The sequence below is a fragment of the Alosa pseudoharengus genome, unplaced genomic scaffold (genome assembly GCF_046254945.1).
Source record: "Alosa pseudoharengus isolate Yale_2024_CS ecotype anadromous, Long Island Sound unplaced genomic scaffold, YU_APseudo_1.1 YU_APseudo_1.1_scf_16, whole genome shotgun sequence".
In the NCBI taxonomy this organism is placed as follows: Eukaryota; Metazoa; Chordata; class Actinopteri; order Clupeiformes; family Clupeidae; genus Alosa; species Alosa pseudoharengus.
The window spans coordinates 34,550,453-34,575,202 of NW_027468630.1; the positions used below are offsets into that span (position 1 = coordinate 34,550,453).

The 24,750-nt window shown below is 48.3% G+C and overlaps 1 protein-coding gene across 1 annotated transcript; it reads right to left on the reverse strand.

Annotated features, from left to right (window-relative positions):
* Positions 1 to 603: 603 nt before the first annotated feature.
* Positions 604 to 21,245, reverse strand: pmfbp1 (polyamine modulated factor 1 binding protein 1). The gene is made up of 15 exons (XM_076286638.1): positions 21,234 to 21,245; positions 20,975 to 21,142; positions 20,422 to 20,505; positions 16,961 to 17,128; positions 13,279 to 13,458; positions 12,716 to 12,946; positions 12,094 to 12,324; positions 9,369 to 9,491; positions 7,122 to 7,248; positions 6,621 to 6,778; positions 5,836 to 6,082; positions 3,866 to 4,055; positions 1,995 to 2,120; positions 690 to 843; positions 604 to 627 (listed from the first exon to the last, which is right to left on the reverse strand). Exons 1-15 carry the CDS (start codon positions 21,243 to 21,245, stop codon positions 604 to 606), a joined length of 2,223 nt encoding a protein of 740 aa, XP_076142753.1.
* Positions 21,246 to 24,750: the final 3,505 nt, after the last annotated feature.

Consider the following 24,750-nt stretch of genomic DNA (forward strand, 5'->3'; position numbering starts at 1 on the left):
GCCAGCTCAGCCCGCAGGGCACGGCACGCATCCGCCTGCTCTTTCAGCTGCCCAACAGGAGAGAGGCAGGGAGAGAGGGAGAGAGAGGAGACAGGGAGAGAGAGGAGAGAGGGAGAGGGAGAGAGAGGAGATAGGGAGAGAGAAAGAGAGAGGAGAGAGGGAGAGGGAGAGAGAGGAGATAGGGAGAGAGGGAGAGAGAGGAGATAGGGAGAGGGAGAGAGAAAGAGAGAGGAGAGAGGGAGAGAGAAAGTTACAGAGAGGCCGCAAAGGTCCCTAAACTAAAAACTAAAAACTTAAAGTTGCATAAGTTCATGAGGTAAGGATTTTTACTGACATTTAGAGACTTCACAGAGAACTTGAAAATACTTGTTTCATTTGTGCCAAAATCAAATCAAAGAAACAAACATTACAGTACAAAATACAAAACTAGATTTACATAGTGATTTTGTATTACTATGTGTGTGTATGCGTATGTGTGTGTGTGTGTGTATATGTTAATTTTGTTGTACCTGTGACAATGACAAATAAAGATATTCTTCTATTCTATGTATGTGTGTGTATGTGTATGTGTATGCGTGTGTGTGTACAAGTGAGTAGTACATTTCACACCAGCTCCATCCAGGCTTTCTGCACTGTGAGACAGATATGTGTAATAGAGGCTCTGTGGAGGGTGTGTGTGTGTGTGGTACCTGGAGCTGCAGGCTGTCCTGTGCCTCTGTACTGCGGCCCAGCTCCACCTCCAGCCTGAGGGCCTCCTCGTGCTGCTTCACCCCCTCCTGCTGCGCATCCAGCAGGGCCTGCCTACCCTCCGCCACCTCCCCCTCCAGATGCTCCACCTGGCTCCTGCAGGAGTAAGTAAGTAAGTTAGGTTTTTTAATTTGTATAGCACATTTCCATCCATGGCTGTTAAAAGCAAGTCTGAAAGCATGTATGACTTTCTCAAGGTCTGCTGCAGTTAAAAATGAATTAATAAAAACTAATTTAGCTATTGTTTTTAGCTGAAAAAGCTGCCCTTCACAACAGCATTGACTTGTTTGTCAAATTTTAATTCCGGATCAAAAAGCACTCCAAGATTTCTGACCTGCCATGTTATAGATGGGATAAGAGGGCCCAGGATTCCCCTCAGGCCTCCAGTTTGCTTGGGAGGGCCACACAGAATAACCTCAGTCTTAGTGGCATTTAACTGCAGACAACTGTGAGCCATCCAGGTTTTTATATCCATGATACAGTCATTGAGCCTTGTAATAGAGCACTGACCACCGAGGGACAAAAGCAGATAAAATTGCAGATCATCTGCATAGCAATGAAAAGAGACATTATGTTTACGAATAATCCGACCTAGCAGAAGCATGTACAGGGAGAAAAGAGGAGGGCCCAAAATAGACACAACTTTTTCAAAAACTTTGCTCAAAAATGGCAATGGTTTTGATATTGGCAGATAGTTACTTAAAACACTAACCTCTAAATTATGTTTCTTTAAGAGAGGTTGGGCTGTGGCCTGTTTGAAACAATCTGGAACTATGCCATTAGCTAGGCTGGAATTTATAATAGCTAGAACATCGTAGGCGATTGCATCAAAGACTTCCTAAAAATACAAAAGCAGGAGTCTGAGCACAGATATCAGCACTTTACTGTAAGTAATCAGCGATAATGTCCCTAATGTTACACATCCTCTGAATTTCAGACAGACAGACACACGCAGAGAAAGGGGGAAAAATCATCAATGGCACTCTCCTGTCCATCAATGGCACTCTCCTGTGCTTCATAAATCAAAGGGAATTAAACATTTCTCAATCTGACCATGTCAGTCGGGACACATGAGTGTGACAGTGGTGTGGGCGGAAGGTGTTGCCTTTAATTTGCCCAGACAGGCATTAACATTTAATGAGACGGCCGAGTGAGCGACCGTGTGTGTGTGTCTGTGTCTGTCTATGTGTACGTGTGTGTGTGTGTGTGAGTATGTGTAGGTTTCTGGTGGGCGATGCAGATGACACAGCTGACGGGCGTATCGGGGGCAGGCAGGCGGCCTCAGCTGGAGAGTGAGTGAGCGATGGAGCAGGCAGGAGCAGGAGGGCTGGGCGGTGAGGCGGAGGGGTCCGGGCAGCTCTCTCAGCCTCCGTCTGGGAGGAGAGTGGAGGGAAGGTGGCCACAGCCTGTTTAATGCCAGGGTAAGCAGCTAATCGAATATACAGCGAGTTCAGTGGCTCTGCTGAAACATTAACTCCCCTGACCACAGTGGCGTGTGAAGCCACTCAGTGAGGCCACTCGCTCTCTCTCGTTAACACACACACACACACACTCAAGGTCAAGTCGGGAGGACAAGGGAAAAAAAGTAAAGTGGGAGTGACAACGCAGCCATCAGGACAATGACCTACTCCCTAGAGAGTGTGTGAAAGACACGCAGAGATGGAGAGAAAGAGAGGAAGTGAGAAAGAGAGATGGAGAAAGTGGAAGAAAGAGAGGAAGACAGAGAGGAGCGAGAGAAAGAGTGAGGAGAGAGAGAGAGAGAGAGAGGCCACCTGTCAGCAGAAAACTGCTCAGCTACTGTTAGCTGCTGGGTCACTCCCCAACAGTGGCCAGGATATGTGTTAGTGTGTGTGTGGGAAAAAAGAGCCTGCAGCCCTTCAATGCACACCTCCTCTCTCCCTCTCTCTCAGCCTCCCTCTCTCTCTCTCTCCCATCGACGAGCTGGCCGCAGTAACAGCTAATCGATCGCTCGTGAAATCCCCGCGCACACCCTTGCCAGGATGATCAATAACCCTGGCAATTAGAATCCCCTATCTGCATGGCAGCGGGGACCTCGGGGTGGCTCGCCGGCCCACAAACACCCAATTTAGTCCTCAGCCTATCACTTAATTACTAAATCCCCCCTAATGTGTATTGGCAACCGGAGGGCGCGTTTTACTGCTGCCGGATGCCTCGGTGAGCAGGGGACCTTTGGCAAGGTGCTGCTTGAGACGCTCGGATTCTCGCCATCGCGACGCCGCTTTAAACATCTGATTTCACACGGGGGGCCGTGACCCCCAATGATCCGCAACATCGAGCGACCCACGTACATGCATGCCAGAAAGGGAGAGGGAGAGAGAGGTGTGTGTGTGTGTGTGTGTGTGCGCAAGAGAAAGTGAGAGGGGGGGGGGGCCTGAGAGTGTAGACAGTGTGTGTGTGTGTGTATGTGTGTGTGTATGTGTGTGGGTGTGTATATGTGCGTCTGGTTCGAGTGCAAGGTTGAAACACTTCAAAGAGAGCCTCTTCTGTGACTCCTCGCCCTCCACCTCACAGGAGTGCACAACTTGGCACGAGAACAATGGAGCGGTGAGCCTGAATGAGGTGTCTGCTGAGAACCCGCGCTTCCTCTGAGGGGGCACCAGGGCACTCGGTGCAACAAGTTTTACATTTGCAGCCACTTGTAACTGGCCCTTTCAATTATGATCAAAGAGAAAAGATGAAAGTAATTTGCATTGAATTAGAACAGGCCTGACGCAGTCTGTGCTGTCGGACGGACAAGGAGAGATAGGTAAGCGGAAACCACCCATTGCAGACAGCTAGATAAACAGCCAGAATTTATTAGAGATAAACAGAGCAGGTAGAGGCAGAGAGATGAATAGATGAATAGGTAGACAGACTGGCAGATGAACAGACAGGTAATTAGGTAAGTAACCAGACAGAGAGAGGGAAGAAGAGGAGAATGAAAGAAGAGGGGGAGATAGAAAGAGAGGGAGAGGACAAGCTGTGTTTAGCAGAATAACATAAAATAAATAAGAAAAAGAAATGAATGAAAGAGGGAGAGAAATAGAGAGGGGAAGGAAAGAGTGCTATTAAGCATAATGAAATAAAGTAATGGAGGCAGTGTGTGTGTATGAGGTACCTGGTGGAGAGGAGCTCGGCCTCAGTGTTGTCCAGCCGCTCCTGGAGTCTCCTCAGCTCGGCCTGCTGCCTGCGCTGGACCTGCTCGGCCCGCACCAGCTCGGCCACCCGCTCCGCCAGCTGCTCCTGGGCACGCTGCTGACCACCCTCCAGTAGCACAGCCTTCTCCTGCTCACGCGCCAGCTCCTGGGCTACCACACACAGACACACACAGACACACACACACACACACACACACACTTGCATGACCCTGCTGTGGAAATCTTTATCATTACGGTATGATTTTTTTGGTGCTTTCTTTTTTTCAGGTTCATGTGCAGTTATTTACACTATCCGTACACGTAGCAGTACGATACACAAGATACATTTTGTGTGACTTTTCCCCCCTGGACAAGGAGAGGCAAGGCATCAAGTCTGAGGTAAACTGCACCAAACTACGGCCCTCTGTTTAGAAGCCCTTGTGGGCTTTTGATTATTTCCCGTTTGAGATCTGTTTAATTTAACCGAGCAGAAAACACCATCCGAAAGCATATTTTCGGGGGGAAATGGGAATCAGCACATTCACAAATGGCTTTGAGGTCCCAGGCTAAAAGCATCTATTAACCCCCCATTCCCAGCTGGGTCTCCCGCCCCGCCCCACCCGTCTCCCTCAGCTCCTCAGCCCTCATGGCTGGCCTCTGCTCTGCTCCGCACCGCTCCGAGGGGTGGCGGCTGCTGCTGCTGAATGAACACCAGAGTTATGCTATGCTAATAGAATGCTAAGAAAACGTCAATATGCCCCATCCGGCCAAAATTATAGCCTCTGTGCCTCTCGCTCACTCTCCCCACTTGAATGTCTTTTAGGCAGGCGGTGTCGAACTTGGAGTGCCCTGTGTAAATGTGTATGTGTGTGTGTGTGTGACTGACAGGGTATGTATGTGTATGTGTGTGTGTGAGAGAGAGTGAGTGTGTGTGTGTGAGTGTGTGTGTGTGTGTGTGTGTGTGTGTGTGTGTGTGTGTGAGAGAGAGAGAGAGAGTGAGAGAGGGAGAGAGAGAGAGAGAGTGAGAGAGAGACGTGTGCCCTCAGGCTGTGAATTGATGGGCTGTTTCATTCTGGGCAAGCCACGGAGACTGAGGGAAACGCACGCAAACAGGTGACCATCTCACACGGCTTATTAAAGCCAGCCCTGGAGGCCCAGCCTCTCTCTCTCTCACACACACACACACACACACTCCCTCTGTTCCATATCCCTCCTGCCCGATTTTAATTGTTTCTCACCTCATCTAAAGTCGGAAGGCAGAAAGAGAGAGAGAGAGAGAGAGAGAGAGAGAAAGACGGAGACAGAGTGCCAAAAGACAAAGGCAGTCACTCAAATCACAGACTGAAGGCTTCAAAGAGTGCCTGAATCTCAGCTGGCTGTCCAACACTCCACACTCAAGCCTGTGCTTTAATGTGTATACTACTACTCATCGCGCTGTCAAGCTCACAGACTTTACATTTAACCCTTTGCTTTCATTTCCCTCCAACTAATACTGTTGCATTCGGTGTAATTAGGACACTCTCTCAGACTATTTCCTCCGCTGTTGTGTCTGTCAGGCTCCTTGCCCCTCCATTGCATTTGTCCGGTCAGGATTCTCAACATCCATTTACTACAAAGGCTGGAAATGGAAATAGAAGCACATCCATCCCCACTGTTCTTTGTTTGACTTCCCAGTCCTACTTAAAGCAGTAATAATCTCCTAATACCCCCGGCCTGCTTGGTCCTGGTGATCAACTTCTCTTCTCTTCTCTATCTGCTGTTTTTTTGTCATGTATTTTTTCTTTATCTGCTTTTAGTTGTGGGTTCAGTACAAACTAAATTATTTAAGTTTCACTCTGAAAGCTTTGACCAGAGTTTGCTTTCATTGACTGCAGTACCAGCTTTGTTTGGGTGAATCTCAAATCAGACTCTTGGGCACACGTTGGACTGAGGGGTTTGTGGTGCGGCTCACCGATGTCTCTGGTTCCGGCGTGGCTCTCCTTGAGCTCGTCTCGGAGCTGCAGCAGCTCGGCCCTGAGCGTGGTGCACTCGCTCTCCCGCTGCCTCCTGTCGCGGCGCGCCCTCTGCAGCTCGGCCTCCAGGCCCTGGGCCCCGGCCGCATGCCGCTCCGCTTCCTGAGCCTTCCCCCGCAGACGCTCGCCCGCCTCACGCAGGTCGGCCTCCGACTGCCGCAGCAGGGCCTCGCGCCTCTTCACCGCCTGCAGGAACACACACACACACACACACCACACACACACACACACCACACACACGCACACACCACACCCACACACACGCACACACCACAGAGAGGAGACCCGATGGGGCGGGCTCAGTCAATGCACTAGCTATACTGGAAGAGCTACATGCTCAAAGTCAACACAAACACATAAACAATGCAATTAGAGGTGAGAGAAATCTGTTCAAACTGGTTTGATTTACTTTACATTTATGAACACTTCACACACAATGAGACATATGAGGAAGTGTCTGTAATTTATAATCAGTGTGTAATTAGTGTGACAAATGTATTTCGACTACAAGTGATTTACTTTAAAAGAAATCATAGGACAATGTGAGAAGAAAGAAGTATACTGCTGTGTGCTACTTTACAAGCATATGTGGACAATATGGCAAATGTCAGTGACCAGGGAAGTCAGAAAGAACAGGTGGGAGTTAATACCATCATACGGCAAGCTCATAACCGTAACAATAATTATTCTCAGAAGTGAAGATTAGATGAGGAGCGCTGGTCACCTGGTCTTTCTGAGTACACTCCTTCTGTGCGGCCTGAAGCTGCTCCTCTAGTCTGACCACTCTCTGCTGGAGCGCACTGACTTCCTCCTGCCTCCTACGCTCACCACTCTGCACCTCCTCTCGCACTTGGCCAATCTGCTTCTGCAGACGCAGCACCTCTACACACACACACACACAAACAGAGTTATAGATGTATGCATATACATGACCACGCACACACACACTTACAGATACATGGATATCACATCACTACACAAATGCACAGGTGTATGTCCGTATAAGCAGTAAACACAGAGCCAATGTCACATGGTAACATAAACAGATGTGAGCACACATGGATGCACACACTTAGACACACCTCATATTGCAAACAGCCCGAGGAAAGTCCATACTCAATGGCTTCCTGTTTTGAAGTACATGTATCACACACAAACAAGGTCACACACACACACACAAACACAGAAACACAGACACACACACACAAAGCAGAACCCATCTCACCTGCAGTGCTGTTGTCTCTGAGCTGGGCCAATCTATGGCCCTCGTCCCTCAGCTGCTGCCTCTCCATCTGGTACACGCTCAGCTCCTGAGACGCTTGGCCACACTTCTCTATCGCCTGAGCAAGGGCCTGGACACACACACACACAGACACACATACAACACACACACCTGTCACACATCTTTGGCTGTGCCTTAAGGGAGGAGCAAGGCCACCTCAGGCACCATGGAGCCACACCTGAGGAAGCAAAGCTCCCCCCCTATCCACCACCCTTCCACCCCCTGCCTGCACCTTCCTGGCCCTCAGGCTCTATCCACCCCCACCCCTTCTACACACACACACATTGGGTCTGTGCATATGCATGAGTGTATGGAGGAAATGTCCCCGCCGCAGACGCAGTGGCTCTCTGACAGGTGTCACATCCGATCTGCCGGTGGCCGCCTCTGACGCGTTAACCATTCAATTAAACCGCCCACAGCACCCAGACAGCCAGCGCCACTGCACTGACAGCCTCTGCATTACCATCCACACTAAGACTCAGTGTGTGTGTGTGTGTGTGTGTGTGTGTATTTGCAGGTCAATTCCTTCAGTTGGTGTCATCGTCCAGAATGTTCTGCACCACACTTACTTTTCTGAGAATGGAGAAAGAATATAGAAAGCGTAGGAGTGTGTGTGCGTGCGTGTGTGTGTGGGCATATCTTATGTGACTAGATCTCCCACAATTTTTTCACATTGTCAACCGAACAGGTCACTGCCTTACAGCTTAAATACCAGTGTGTGTCTGTGTTTGTGTGTGTGTGTGTGTGTGTGTGTAAACATCACCCAACATCAACAACAGCGACATGAGGAAATAATATCCCTGGCAGCCCTGTGAGAGCTCTGAGAGCTGGACCTGTGTGCCACTCTGACTCTGGGCCTCCTTCAATTGGGCCCATTAAAATAACGAGGTGTCACCCAGGGCGGACGTCCGGGGGCCGCTCACCACGCCGGCCGACACTCAGACGTCACAGCAAATCTATATTTCATGGCCACTTACCGATGTATAAATAGCCAAACGAGCCGCTCTAACCATCTATAAAATGCCCGCTAAAAGGTTGCCGGGGAGAGAGACGGCGACCGGTGTGTGTGTGTGCGGGCGGAGGGGCCATCAATCTGGGGCCTGAGCTGAGAGGAGAAGGAGGCGGAGGAGGAGGAAGGAGGAGAGGAGGAGAACGGAGCCAGTCCGGCCCGTAAATCATGTCGGTGTTGCCGTGGAGCTGAGAGTGACGTTGAGAGCGGCTGGGGCTGACATTCTCGGCGTTGGACGGGCGCCCTGATAGATCGGCCCGACGCACTCCATTAAAAGGCGACGCGGCTGCCCTGCGCACTGACATAACAAACAATTAGTCAAAGAGAGGGGATTACGCATCTCGGAGAGGCACCTCTCTATCCATAGCAAGACCAGCCTCAGGTCAGGCCATTAGCCAGCAACCGCAGTGTGTGTGTGTGTGTGTGTGAGAGAGAGTGTGTGTACGAGGGAGAGGGAGATGACAGCTTATTCAAATGCATCAATCCAACTAACATGGCAACTAACTGATGGGGGTCAACCAATATGGCAATCATGACATCAACCACACGCTTCCCACTCAATCAGAGCAAAAACTCAAGGATCAACCCATCTCAACACATCTACACTGACATTTCTCAGATCAGAAGACGATCTATCCCACTATGGAGCCTGTTTTGATGTCACAGTATGTGTTTGTGTATGGTGAAATATTTGCGTACAGCACCTCAAACAGACTGAGGCTTCCTGAAGGCTATATGCTGTGAATTGAAGCTAGCACCAGTTTGAAAGTGCAAATCAATACACTAACAACCAAACACCAAAAGGCATTATACGCTCGGACAAAATCCAGTTCGTACTTTGTGGGAGCCGACCTTCAGGTTCTTGAATTTCTTACAAACTCTTTGAAGGCCTCTGCAAGCCAAACAATGGCCATTTCATGTTCACTGATTGCAGCCTTTGTTCAACTGCATGTTTTCCCTCCAATTAGAGCTTGTTACAGATCATTGAGGAGACTGCATGATGGCAGTGACTGACTGTTATGGATGAGTACCTTTGAGGGTGTGGTGGAACATCGACAAGGCTGCTGCCTAACGATCGGACAACCAGGGTTCGATACCCGAATCCGCTATTGTGAGCCTGTGTTGCTTTATATTCAAGTGTCTGCTAAATATCAGTCCCCTCTATCCCAGTGCAGACCCACCTGCTCCAGATCCTGTACACGGCTCAGCTGATGGTCGTAGTCCGTGTCGGGGTGGGTGTGAGTAGCTCTGTACACAGACAGATCAGCCTGGACTTTTACCACAGCCTCCTCTTGCTCTTCAGCCTGGTGTACACACACACACACACACACACACACACACACACACACACACACAGACACACACAGTCAAATTCAAAAGCATTTGTTACACTGCAAAAGGTTAAATATAAGATGACAGTATCTTAAACCAAGGCAAACATTTTTGATGTTCCTTTATTGATAATATATTTCTTCTTGTTATGTCAGAGTATTTTATGTTGTACAGTCATTGAACATTATATTTTCCTGTTCTGTTGGCAAAATAGCAATATGGCAAAATGATCTGCCTACAAAACATCCCCTCTCTTCACAGACCCAACTTTAATGGCGAAAAAAACTCTTGGTCACATATTTTCAGGTTTAATACTGTGCATGTCTGCATATCTATTGATTTTAATACATCTATAGAATACTTTAGAAACTTAAACATAAAGCTTTATAAGCTCTCAAACCAGACAGGATCATTTTTCCCAGCAGTGAATATCATCAAATATTCATCAATGGGCTGCTGGGTTATGAGAGCATGTCCACACAAGCAAACAAGCATCTGTCTTTGTTTTCCAGCATTGTAAGTTCTTTATTGGCGCCACTTGCTTGCAAGACAAACTTTATTTGGCATCTGAGTGGAGCTTCATAAAGCCTTGTAAAAAGCAGAGTGGTGTTCTTGGTGAGGATGAAGACGCGGCGATGCCGTAAAATCAGGTGGCACTGATGAGGCGAGCCAACACGCATCAGCGTCACCGTGATCGGCTTGTTAAACCCAATCACTCCTCTTGCTTGTGTCTGACTGCCTCGCTTCTTTCTAGCACTTTCTGACTTCTTTCTCTGTAGACAGGAAAAAGACTAACAAGAAGTTTGCTCTGCTATATACACACACAAACACACACACACACACACGTATGCACGCACACATAAGCTCAACACAGTGGCACACTGTCTGTATGTGTATGTGTATATGTGTGTGAATGTATGTGTGTGTGTGTATGTGTGTGGAGGGGGGTGGGGGCTGGTGTAGATGACGGCTAAGGGTGAGACATAAACCCAGGCCAGTTGGTGTGGGCTCTGAGGGTTTGCATGAGAACAGAGGAATCAATAGTGTGCATGTGTGTGTTTGCATGTGCATGTGTGTGTGTGTGTTTGCATGTGCATGTGTGTGTATGTGTGTATGTGTGTGTGTGTTTGCATGTGCATGTGTGTGAGTCGCTAATGGAGAGCAGAGTACAGGAGAAGCAGGAGGGGGGAGGGCACAGGTGGGGTGCAGGGGGTGAAAAGGAGGATGAGAGACAAACAGACATGAGGAGAGGAAAGAGAGAGAAAGAGAGAGCGAGAGAGAGAGAGAGAGAGTGAGTGACAGGAGGGATAAGTATGTATGGGTCAGCGGTGGCTTGACACCTCCTGTGGTCTTCAACAGATGGAGGCGGCTGTGCCACAGAGCTGTGAGCGAGCTCCAGTGCCACGCCGCTCTCACAGCATGCTTTTCCACTTTAGTTCTTCCGTGCACCAAGCTGTTGCGCTCCCCCTGGTTGCCTTGCCACCCTGTCAGCAGCCTCCCCCCATCCCCCCAAAACACACACACATACACATACACATACACATACACACACACACACATACGCATCCAAACAACTTCAGTCTTGCACAAACACCAATCCTTCTATCTCAGCAGCTAACTGTTCTAATCCAGATCCATCGTGCCAAAAAGAGAAACCCCCAGATCCCTAATCGCTGGCAGGCACCAACCACCCCCTCTACACCCCCACACACACACCCCCACCTCACTCTTCCTCAGATATCCACACACCTGTGAGTGTTAGCCGGGTGAGTTTGAGAGAGCGGATGCCGATCGATGGCCCGCAGATCAATAGAGATCACTGAGAACACTCAGTGTGCTGTGAGCCTTACAAACGTGCCCTGGTGCCGAGGCGTGTAGGTGCATCCACACTACAACACCACAGGCCAGGTGAACCCGCCCGATACATGCCTCCCGCCGGGGGCCACCTGACACGGAAACGCACAGGTGCCCAGAACAAAGCACACATGGAAGTGCACAGCTCACAGAACACTAATGTCTGCAGAAGAGGTTTGGACTGAAATGTGGATATTGTGCCATGGAATAATGTTTGTGTGTGTACCAGTAGTGCCTATCCTTTTCCTAAATAAAATTCCAGACTTTTTCCATTCGAATGTTGGTTCTGTATTTCTTTATTAGTTTTGTAGGATGTGTGTATTTTGTTGAGATTTTGACCTTTGATCTTGATATTGATATTTGGTAACACTTTACTTGACAGTATCGACATAAGTGACATGACACTGTCATGAACACATGAGACTGTCATGACACATGAACCCTAACCCTAATCCTAGCCCCTAACCCTAACTTGTTAAAAACTAATGACACTTAATGACAGAAGCGTTATGTCATAAACGTTTATGACTTGTTTAAGACACGTTCATGAGAGTGTCATGTCACTCTTATGTCAATACTGTCAAGTATAGCGTAACCTGTTATTTTTTACATATGTCATACTTTGAGAAAAACATCCACTTTTTGACCCAAACTTCCATTCCATTTCATGTGCCAAACTCTTCCAGACACCTGACAGAATGAGTCTGCGTGTGAACTGACCTGTCTGCGCAGGTCTGCGACGCTGTGTCGGAGCGTGCCGATGACCATTTCGCACTCGTGCGCGTGCTGCCGGCTGTGCTGCAGCTGCTGCTGAGTGTGGCGCAGGCTCTGGCTGAGCGCGCTCAGTGCGTCGTCGCCGCTCTCCAACTGGGTGCTCTGGGCCTTCAGGTCGCCCTGCAGTGCCACCGCCTGGGCACGAAGACGCAGCACCTCCTCGTCACGCTCACCGATCTGTGACGAGATGCAGAATGACATGATACATCTTAAATATACAAAGAAAAAAAATTGCCCTCTCAATGGCACATATAACCTGCAAAACGTGCTTTAAAAAGTGAGTATTGCCTTAGCACTGTCAGCATGTAGCTCATGCATGTAGTTCATGATTAAATGTGCGCAAGTTTTAGTGTTTCATGCATCAATGTCATTCCCAATATACTGTGCTGGTACTTGACAGTCTCAAGTAAGATCATGACCTTTAGAGTGTCAACGAGGCCTCTATTCATTTGAATCGAGAGTAAACAGAGCAGCTTTTCTCTCTCGGGCTGAATATCGACGTGCTGCGTTTCATGTTTCCCAGCGAGCACTGAGTGGGCGGCGGCACAGAGGTGGTCTGGCATCTAACCTGTGCCCTGGCCTCCTTCAGGTCCTCTTCCCTGGCCTGCAGGCTGCTCTCCAGCTGGGCGATCTTGCCCAGACAGGCCTGGTACTTGTGCTGGTGGAGCTCCAGGGAGTGGGAGAGTGGCTGCAGTCTGACCTCCGCCTCGGTCGCAGCGCTCTGGGCCTCCATCAGGCCTGCCCTCAGCCGCGCCAGCTCAGCATCATGGGAGCGCAGCTGGGCTTCCCTCTGCGCGCTCTGTCAACACAGCGGGCACAGTCAGGGGCAGGCACGGGGGTTCAGAGGGAGTAAGTTCAACATCAACAACAACAACATCAACACCACACAACGTCTCATTCAGCCATCATCTAGGCTTGGCACTAGATTTTTGCTGCTTTTTTTCCCTTAGTGTTTTCTTTGAACTTCAACTCCTTCACCTCATCTCTCTGTGGTCCAAACCTTTTCACTCTTCCTCCTCCTGCATGTATGTGTGATCTCTCTCAACCCCCTCTGCCTCTTCCTCATCTAGCCTCAGCTTGTCATTTTAACGTGCCACTCCCACGTAGCGAGACCTTTTCTGCATGTCTCACCTGTTCCTCGGCGTCCCGGAGCTGTCCATGCGCTGTCTCCAGGTCCTCCCGGAGTCGCTCGGTGGCGACGCGCTGCTGCTGCAGGCGCATGTGGGCCTCCTGCTGCTCCCGCTCCCGCTGGGCCTGCGCCTCTGCCTGCCACTGACGCAGCTCACACAGCGCCTCCTGCTGGCTCGCACCCTGTACAGCACCACGGGGGAACACACACACACACACACACACACACACACACACACACACACACACACAGTAAGGGGCTGTGAGAGAGTCCTTGAGGTGCACTACTCATAAACTGCAGCCCCCCACCCCCCATACACACACACCACATGGGTATGCAACACAAACACTGTAAATGTTATACAAACAGGCAGACAAACTGGCACACAGAGACACAGTTGTTCTTTTGGTGCCAAGGTAGGCAGATGGTTCTAGCAGAAAGAGGGGGTCATGGGTTCAACTCCTGCAGTTAACACACTTATAATCTAATTATAGTGAGTTTACTTTATTTATAGTTTGTTGACAGCATGAAAACAACACAATAACACAGAAATTAAAATCTGCCAATCTAAGAACATGCACAAACGCAAACACACATACACACACACGGGGCACTCAACAATATGGACACCCAGACAAACTACCAACAGCACAGAGCAACCTCTCTCTGTGCCTGCAGCCTCAGCATGGCAGTTTAATGACACCAGCTCTACATTAGATTATTAGCCTCCAGAGCACAATATCTGAGATGGGATAATATTATTTTTCCCCCCCCACTGATGATGCATTACAAAAATAAGGAGCAATGTAACAGATGTCTCGCAGGGTAAAAATAATAAATCACACAGAGTTGTAACACGGTTGAGGAGGGGAAAAAAATACAGATGCCGGCAGTCAGGCACAAACACACACACACACAGGCGGGCATGTGCATACACACACACAGAAGTACACACATATTGGTTTTGTGATTTAACTTCCTCTGTGATTTATTCTTCTGGTTGCAGGCCCTGTGGAGGAGGTCTTTGTGCAAGCGGCTGAGGACGGGGGAGGTGGCAGCAGAGTGGGCTCTGGAAACGGATTGCTTTGCATTTACCTTGCGACCATCATTAAGACAACGTCACTAATTGTGTTGTTTTAAAAGGACTGAAATCTGATAATGACTCCATTAGAGACGGCGAAGCATTGATGTTTCCTGCCCCCCTGCATGTGTGGGAGGATGAGAATGAATGACTGTGTGTGTGTGTGTGTGTGTGTGTGTGTGTGTGTGTGTGTGTGTGTGTGTGTGTGTGTTTCGGTGTGTTCAGCATGTCTTTAACAGTCTGAGACGTTCACAAACACACGTAGGGCAAAAGTAAACCAGACTGATGGAGCAGAGTGAGCTACACAGGGTACAAAAAAGGGAAGCAAAGATGATGGAGAGAGAAGTGAGGGATATAGAGGAGAGAGAGAGAGAGGAGAGAGAGAGAAGTGGTACAGGAGGGAAGGGTAATTCTGTCCGTCTTGCCATCTTGTGTAGGGCTTGTGAGGATAGGAAAGAGATGGAGAGAGAGAGAGAGATGGAGAGAGGGAGAGAGAGAGAGAGACCTAATCCATATTACACTGGTGCGCTGCATGGCTGCATACATTACTGCATCAATCAGTGCTAAGCTGCAGTGTAATTTTCTAACTCCCTATTTCTCTCCCCCGACCTCATCAGACAGACAACACCCCATGGCTGTTTCTGATGAGATTCAGGGGGTAGGGGTGTGGGGTGGCGGTGTTTATAGAGCCTTCCTCTCTCTCTCTCTCTCTCTCTCTCTCTCTCTCTCTCTCAGCCCTAGCACTGATTAATTTCCAACTAGATCGCTTGGCCAGCAGTATTATTAGCATAAAATTTCCATGGATCAGGCTCTGCAATGAAACCCTTTCATCAAGTCGCTTGTCAAACATAAAATTTCAAATCTCATTTTGTTTCTAATATCATTTTCATAGTGGAGGCAGAGTGGGGGGTGGGTGGGAGCGCGTGGTGTGTGCTGTGTAGAGAGCTGGTTAGTGGTGGTGGCAGAGGGGGCAAAGGGGGCAGTTATGCAGAAGATGAACTGAGTCATCAATCAGAATTAAAAAGAGAACTGGGGTGCAGTTGTTACAGTAGTGTGAGAACACTGTGCAGAGAGAGATAGACTAGACAGCAGGTTAGATAGAAAACAGAAAAGACAGAGTGAGAGAGTTGGTCGAGAACAAGGTCTGTGTGTGTGTGTGTGTGTCTCTCCCTCTCTCTGTGTGTGTGTGTGGAGGGTGGTGTAGAGTTCTGTTTGTGTGTTTCTTCATGTGAGCTGCAGGGCTGCTGCTGCTGCTGGTGCATTGTGGGCTGAACCGAGCCCATCAATCCCCACAGGATTCATCAGTGTGCATAAAGCAGCCGTCACAACAGCAGCCTCTGACAGCCGACCCAATAAATAATGACAAACCTCACCTCCATAACAAAATACGCTACCCTCCCCTAATACAAGCTCACAGTCTCGCACACGCACACACAGGCATCAACACACATACACACTCATCAACAAACACAAACAAACATGGACACACAAATACACACACACACACACACACACACACACACACACACACACACACACACACACACACACACACACACACACACACACACACTCACACACACACACACACAAATACTTACACAATGGCAGATTGAGTGGAGTGCCATTAATTATGAAAAATAACATCAGTGAAGGGGGTGGGGGGTGGGGGGCAGGGAACGAGTAGGGGGTGGGTAGGTTCATTTTAATAAGGATGCAGAATCAATGCAATTTAATCAATCTCGCCTAATTAAAAAAAGCTATATTGTGAAACAATCAAGGTGCATAAACAAGATTAAAATAAATGAAGGAACGTTGCCACGAGCAGAGAGCTGCTAATTAAATGAAACTAATTGGAATTCCACGGCGCCACGCAGAGCCTGACGGAGGCTGCTGGAACAGAGAAAGCAGAACCAAAGCATGCATGGCTGCCTAGGTCACACTGGCTTTCATTTAGCATCTTCTACGTATATTATATACAGTACAGTACAGTGGCATGGCCAGGCCCCCATGCAGCAATACAGTTCAGAAGTTATTAACACAGGAGGGAGACTGGGGACCTTGACCACTATGTGGTTTGGTCTGAGGACAAGTTATGTTAGTGTGATGTGTATCAATAGTGTAGATGCATATGAGAATTTGCTGAATACTGTATGTGTACTACCCTGTGTGCTTACATTAGGAGTGAAAGGTCATATGTGTGCATGTTCAAAATGCGGGGAAAGTGTACATTTGTGTCAGTGATGCACCATGTCAAAGGATAATGCGAATAGTTGAATGAATGCATGCCTGTCCAGTGCAAACTTGGAGAGCAGGAGAGGGTGAGTTACTGAGAGTCACTGAGTTTCACTCACTCGTCAGTGAAGACTTATTTTATAACAGCAATGTGTTTTTATAACAGCAATCTGCAGCAAGAACACCTCTCTGTGTTTACCTGGCTTTATGATGGAGCACTGTGGCTAAGTAGCGTTTATTAGAGCACTGTGCACTTGTTAAAGTTTGTATACATAAGCTTAAGTAAGTGTGTGCGTGACAGTCTGAGTGTGACCTGTGTGTGTGTGTGTGCGTGTGTGTGTGTGTGTGTGTGTGTTTGCGTGTGAGACCTCTGTGAGTAGGTCTTCTCTCTCCTGCTGCAGTTGCTGGACTTTGAGTTGCTGACTCTTCAGTGCCTCTTCCCTCTGGCTCCGCTCCTCCTGGGCCCTCCTCAGCTCCTCCTGCAGCCTCCCCACCTCCTCCCTCACACTCTGCACCTCCTCCACCCGCTGCAACAGCTGCACACACACACACACACACAATGATGAATACACATATCTACACACATATGCCGACCAGATAGGCCAAAGCACTACATACCACATACTGTACAAACCACACACGTTATGTTTACCACATAAACACAGGTAAACACCCATACAATAAATTATATACAATAGATATACATGCACACAGTGGCATGGAAATAAGACACAAATCAAGATATACACACATATACTGTATACACACATGCAATACATACATACATAGAAAACATTATGGGCCAGATGTACGTACATTTGCGAACGTAACGTTATCAGCGCCATGGACAAACCGCAGACTGCGAACGCTGACAGACCCAAGTTTCCGTCGTATTTATCAATCGTTCAATCCTTGGTGTAAACTGCGCCTTTCTCTGCCTCTCTCCGCCCATAAACGCAATTTACGAACGTCCACAACTGAATGGCAGAGCCTACAAGCGCAGTTGAATGAAGTTAACTGATGACAACATTAACAAGAATCAAACGTTTAGCGATCATGAAATAATACCATAGATGATAAGATGTCAACGAGCAGGGAGATAATGAAGATCAGTAGTTCTAGTCAAACTACTTGTGAACGTAGGCTATGGAAAATTGGTCAAATCTAGCAAGTAGGAAAGTTTAAGTGAATGACGTGAAAGTGAAAGTAAGACATCCGAAAGGCCAACGAAAGTTAATGTTGCTTTTGATAGTAGCCTACAAAGACTTGCAAAACTGGTGCTCTAAATAGCGATTCTGTTGTCTTTGAACGGTTCTCTTATTGAAGCATTGAACTTCAATTTAGATTAACACCTGCTTTTACAAGGCGCAAGTATTTAGGCGCAGAATAGACGTGCGCTTTCAGGAGCAGTCTTTGTACATACCGCGGAATACATAATTAGGCGCTCTTTACTCTTCCCCTCCCATCTTTTTACGCTAAACTCCAACTTTCCCCTGGATCCTCCCATGAATGCATATGCATGACACGAAAAGCGCAATTAGACATTTTCAGCTCCCGCGACAGGCAGATTGCGCTTTTACCTCATTGCGGCCTGTTTGTACATACCTCGCAATGGTCATACCTCGCAAGTTGCGAAACAAATACGCCTGAAGTGGGCGCAAAAGCGTTAGTACATCTGGCCCTATATGTCAGCCAGTCATATGACTGGTACAGAAAATAGCCCTTTATAATAGATACAGGAGTGCGCGCACAAAGAGCACCTCACCCAAACCTCCGTCACTGGCCCACGCACAAACACAAAGCATTCATGTTGCTGGACTTTATCATCCAGCAGGATTAATTACTGTGTGTGTGTGCAAAAGTGTGAAATTAAACCCAATTCCCATCCACATAATTACAGACGATGCGGCGAGCAAACAACACGGAGAGAGGTAGTCAAGGGAGCGCGGAGCAGCCAGGAGGAGCCAGGAGCAGCCGCGCCGCTGCCATCAAAGCCCATTGTGCACGCTGCTGCTGCTGTCTGGGAGAGGACTTGTAGCTCCCTATTTGTACCAGTCCTATCTGATCCCTTGTAATTTCAGTGCATGTTTGGCCCCAGCATGTCTACTCTACTGGTTTCTCACAGAGCCAACTATTAAAAAGAACTGATGCACACACACACAGACACACTCTCTCTCTCACACACACAGAAAGAGAGAGAAAGGGAGAAGAGGGGAAAGATAAACTCATCCTGTCTCATCCTCCCCAGCAAAACTCTGTGCCTTTCTCTCTTAGTCTCCCTCTCTCTGTCTCTTTCTCCCTCTCTCCTTCTCTTTGCACCCGTCTGCTCGGATTAAAATGACATCTCCCTGTGAGTCTTAGGAAATGCCACGTAAAGCAATTACTAACAAGCCTGATGTGCCCCCCTCCTCTCTTTATGTGTGTGTGTGTGTGTGTGTGTGTGGGCGAGGGGGGGTGTTGTTGGTGGCGGGGAGGGGGGGTGGGGCGGGGGTGATATGCCCTTCAGCAAAAATGAATTTTCCAATTGCAGTTAGTTCTGCCATGAATAAATAAACAAATGAATAATTGAGAGGACAACATAAATAAATAACATCACAAACATTTCAGCAGCACTCGTAAGTATTCTGCAGATAACTGGGGCTGCATGCTAATGATAAAAAAGCGGCGCGCCGAGGCAGGTTCAGATGCATTATTCACCCGACGCCCCTACCTCTCCCCCACCCAAAAATCCACTACAAAAAAGGCAGAGGGGAGGAGTGGGAGAGAGAGGGAGAGAGAGAGGGAGAAGAGAAGAGAAGAGAAAGAAATAAAAAAAAAATCTTTCAAGGAAGTCAAAACCTCCTCTGAGCGTTGAAGTGACAGGCCGGTCCCCATTTATAACACACTGGGACACTCAGGCAAACAAATAACTGACCGGTCTGAGAGCGGATAAATAAAACAGCTCTGGCATGTACTCTCTCCACGGACAGGTTTATCCAAAAAGTTTGTGCCTAGAACTCTACAGAGAGACAACCAGAGGCAGGGCTGCACAAAAAAGTACTGAGCCATTCCTTTTTCTTTAACTATGTGTGCAAAGGACCAAGAGATGCATATACTGTATGCAGTTGTGCACACACACACACACACACACACACACACACACACACACACACACAAACACAAACACACACACACAAACACACATAAACATTCGGTGTGTACTGTCCTTGACCCTCCCTTGTGCATAGGACCCAGGTGTATTGTGGATTGCCCAGGGGAACTGTGGGATGTGTGGAGGACTCTATGGGGGCCATTAGCATGAGCTCTAAGCTGGTCTGATCTCTCTCGTTCTCAGCCCGCTCTCCCGCCGCCGCCAGTTTCTTTACAGTTGGGAATGTTTGATTTGAGTCTCACACTCACACTATTCACCTTCAAGGTACTCACTCAATGCCGCATCTTATTAAAAATGCTTTTTAAAGACCGTTTGTTGTGTTTCTGCCTGGCACCGGTAAAGTATCACTTCTTTTTACTTGGAGACAGACTTTTAGACATGATGGTTGAATTTGGGCTTCATTGCACCAGACAGCTTGATTTGATTTGTTTTCAGTTGGTGAAGTTCTCATTATGACAGTGGGAAGGAAGAGTTCCCTCCAGGCAAGCCTCGTGTGTGTATGTGGTATGTGTGTGTGTGTGTGTGTGTGTGTGTGTGTGTGTGTGGGGTGAGTGTAAGTGTATGGGTGTGTGTTTGGTTGCGGGGGAGAGGTATATGTGTAAGAAGGATGTGTTGGGTGTTTGTGTGTGTGTGCATATGGTGTGTGTGTGTGTGTCAGAACCACAGGCTGAAGCTCACCTCCTGCTGAGTGGACTTGAGGCGCTCCTGTGCTGCGGTCCGTTCAGCGGTCAGTCTCAGCACGGCGTCATCCCTACCAGCAACCTGCAACCAGCATTGGCACAGCCAGTAAACAAACCCAGCATTGGCACAGCCAGTAAACAAACCCAGCATTGGCACAGCCAGTAAACAAACCCAGCATTGGCACAGCCAGTAAACAAACCCAGCATTGGCACAGCCAGTAAACAAACCCAGGTCCAGTGCAGTCCGCACTCCCTCACCGACTCGCCCACGCCACAACACCTCTCTCCTGCTGCTGCTACAGCACACGTGAACACGGGGCTATGGGGGGCTGCTGAAGCTAACTGGGAGTTAAGTAAGTCATGGTCCTCTATCTGCTGAGAATGTGTAGGCCAGTGGAGGTGAGAGGGGTCAGGTCAGGTCTTTTTTCTTTCTACCGCAGTAGGCCCTGAGTGCTCTGAGTGAAGAGACTGAGAGAGGGAAGAGAGAGAGAGCGAGGGAGGGAGAGGAGTGATTATAGAGTAAAAGAGAGAGTGTGTGTGTAGCGGTGTACCTCCTGCTGTGCGCTGCTGTGCCTGTGGCTGAGCAGGCTGAGCTCGCCCTGCAGACGCTGGTTCTCAGAACTCAGGTCAGACTCCTGGGCCGACAGCCTGACCCTTTGCTCCTCCGCAGCCTGGAGCTCCAACTTCAGACGAGACACCTGCCTCTCCTCCTGCACCAGCTAACCCCACACACCCACCCACCCACACACACACACACACATACATTAAGGTTGATGTACAGCACAGTCATACAGCACAAATCTGCATAACATCCATGTCCATGTTAAGTGGAGAATGTTGCATACAGTACAGTACCTGAGAATAGCAGGAGGAGTACTGCTGTTGCAGCTGGAGCAGGTCAGCCTTGAGCTGGGTGGATCTGCTCTCCTGCTCTGCACGCTGGGCCTCCTGTAGAGAAGAGAGCACATCAACAGCGGGTTACACGCCGTACCCCGCCGCACATACAACTGTGACCAACACATATCCAGTGCGAAATTCAGCCTCAATATATCCAGTGAGGATTTGTAAGTGTGAGACTGAACAGTGCAACAGTACATCTTCATTCGTTTCCTTTCTACTTACTGCAACCAATGTTTGTGTGGTATGATGATGTTTTTTTTAGATGAGATTTGGTGGTCAAGGGTGTGAGTTCTCACCTGGTCCTTTAGTTCCTTCCTGCAGGACTTCAGCTCTGCGCCCAGACTCTGCAATGCATCCTGGGAGGCCTGCAGCTGCTGGAGTACAGCTGTGACCTTCTCCTCTTGGCTCTCCAGTTTCTCTCGGAGGACGCTGGCCTCCTGGACCGCAGCAACCATCTTTTCCTCCCGCAGAGCAAGCTGAAGGGACAGACCATATATACATTGACACAGAAGCTTCAGAAGCTAATGGTTTGGCAAAGAGCAGCTTTATAACTGATGCAGCACTTATCAGCAGATGATGAGGGACCTAAAGACCTGCTCTAAGCATGATTGCTAGCATGCATGAAAAAGGCTTAAAAAGTCAATCAACAGCTTCATCACTGACTGGCAAGAAAACAAAAACAAATCATTAAAACCCCATAAAATAAACGATATCAGTAATGATTTGCTATTATAGAAGATTAAAAGGGAGGACTCCATTTACTGCACTAATGAGAAAAATTGGCGGCTCTGCAGAAGGTATTTACTGCTTAGAGGCAACACCATCTCCCTGGGACACATTCGGATGCTCGCATGTGGGGTGATCTGCGGACCACTCTGTACGTTTTGGGAAAAAGTTCAGGGTTTATGAACCAGCTTCTGGTTGTTTGTCACTGTAAACTGTAAAGAGGATAATGAGACTTCACACCACTTTGGCTGTCCATGTCTGCAGAAATGGATGTTAAATTACCCATAATTACCGATGAATTAGCTAGACTCTTCTCTGTTTTCACAAGCATATTGATGCTTCTAAATGAGTACTGAAACACTATTTTCATGTATGCTAACCAACAAAATCGGAGGATAAATACATTTTGCTTTCAGCAAAATATGAACGCAAACACAAAGAAAAGTACATGGCAGTAAACAGCATCATGTTAGACTGGGTAGTTTGTTGAGTGATGGTTACAGGCAATATTTGCTTGAGCAAATAGAAGCAATTGCATCATCCACTATGTAGCCAAATGCACCATGGCCTCCTCAGCATCACCTGCGCTCCAGGAAGAAACCCTGAGGGGCCACCACACTTCTCTGGCATGCACATGCACATGACAACGGACTGTATTAAGACTACACAGAGGGAGACAGGGGCGAGCAGCTACACTCCATGGCACAACTGGAGGTGTTTTGCTTTTTTTTCTGTGGGAAGTTGAGGGCTTGTTGTAGGAGAATAGTAATGGGCCAAGTGCTGATGAGGAGACTTTGGGTGGGAGGATCAGGTTGGGCTGGTGGGGTCATTACTATACAGTAATTTCCACCTAATATTTCACACAGTGGTGTTATTAATGTGCCTTCTAAGCACAAAACGTTAATTACAATAGTACAGATTTTGTGCATTTCATGCAAAAGAGAGAGAAAGAGAGAGAGGGAGAGAGATGGACAATGTCTGTGTGTGTGTGTGTGTGTGTGTGTGTGTGTGTGTGTGTGTGTGTGTGTGTGTGAAACCTAATTTCCTGTGCAGGTCCTGCTGATTGCACACGGGTGTTGAGCTGGTCTTAATTAGACCCCGGTGACCTGATGTGATGGAGCCTGACCATGTCCTCACATGTGCTCCCAGGACCCCCATCACTACCCTCCCCTCACACCACCCCCCCTCATCCAACTCCTCCCCTCACACCACCCCCTCCTTCTCCAGCTCCTCTCCTCACCTCTAATCCCCCCCACTCTCCTCTGCACACCGTCCCCTGGCCTACAACCCCACTCAGTGCGGTGACTTACAACCTCACTCTGTACATATGTCTTTACTGAGGTATCCACTGGACTAGTAGCTGAAAGGGAATGAGAGGAAAAGTACAAATATATTTCATGATGTATGACCTCCACATGCAAACAGATGCAAACACACACACACACACACACTGTTCACCTGTGTCTGCAGCTGCTGCAGGCTATCCTGCAGGCTGTGTGTGTGTAGGCCGAGGCTGTATCTCTGCTCCTCCAGCAGACGGAGGCTCTTGAGGGATGCGTCTCGGTCGCGTCTGGCCTCCTCCACATCAACCTCCCTCATCCGCAGCGCCTCCGAGGCGGTCCTAAAGCCCTCCCTCCACTCCCGCAGCTCGTGCTCCTGCTGCTGACGCCAGGTGTGCTGCTCCTGCTCTGCCTGCTCCAAGGTTACCTGCAGCTCCTCCACACGACGTTCACCTTGCCTCACCTGTGGGATGGAGAGAGGCACACACACACACACAGAAAAAAAATGTAAGGGAATGCATGAACATATACACGAGTATACACAGTCATAATTATACGCATTATTAATTATGCACACACATGTAACAAACTCATTTACTCTCTCGTACACACGCACACACCCACACACACTTACAATCACACACACATACATGTGCAAACACACATACAGATGCATAAATACACATACAAACACACATGTGAAGGTATCCACTCCCACACACAATCATTATAAAAATAGGACTGTCAATATGATGGCCAGTTGTGAATTAGACAAGAGCTGCACGATGGTTATTTGTCCTGGCACTAATGAAAAAGCCATTGATATTCATCACAGCATGTCCTGTCAGCACACACAGTCACAAACACAGCCAGAGATAGCAGCACTAAGATAAAAGATTGTTCGCCCATGGATAAGACCCCACAGATGCGGAATGTAAACAAAAATACATACACCAAATCTACAACACCCTCACGCCTAGGAACACAAAGAAACCCTGCATGGGCTGTCAGAGCCTGAGGTAATGACACAGTTTTAGATGGTGCTAAAACACACACACAGGCACACACACAGAGGTATATCCACAGACACACACACACACACGCACACATGCAGGTACACGCAGGCACAGAGACAGACACACAAGCATATATTGGTGTAATCTGGATTCAGGACAGGCTGGGGCTCCTTTATCAACTGGGCAAACATACGTTACAACAACATGTCTGCACTGGACTTAATGAGTTTTCACCATGGCATAACAGAAGAGAGGGGGGGGGGGGTAGAGAACACGGAAAGAAAGAAACAAGGGGGAGAGAGAGACAAGGGAGAGAAAGAAAGGCCAAGAGAGTGGGAGAGAGAGAAGAAAGCAAAGGAAGAGGGGAGAGAGAGAGAGAGAGAGAGAGAGAGAGAGAGAGAGAGA

What these genes read in the sequence shown, in the direction of transcription:
- pmfbp1 (XM_076286638.1), bottom strand. An exon ending in TGAAGGAGGCCAGGGCACAG is followed by an intron (nt 12,325 to 12,715) that starts GTTAGATGCCAG and finishes ATCTCGTCACAG; the next exon opens with ATCGGTGAGCGTGACGAGGA. An exon ending in AGTGTACTCAGAAAGACCAG is followed by an intron (nt 6,083 to 6,620) that starts GTGACCAGCGCT and finishes GTGTTCCTGCAG; the next exon opens with GCGGTGAAGAGGCGCGAGGC.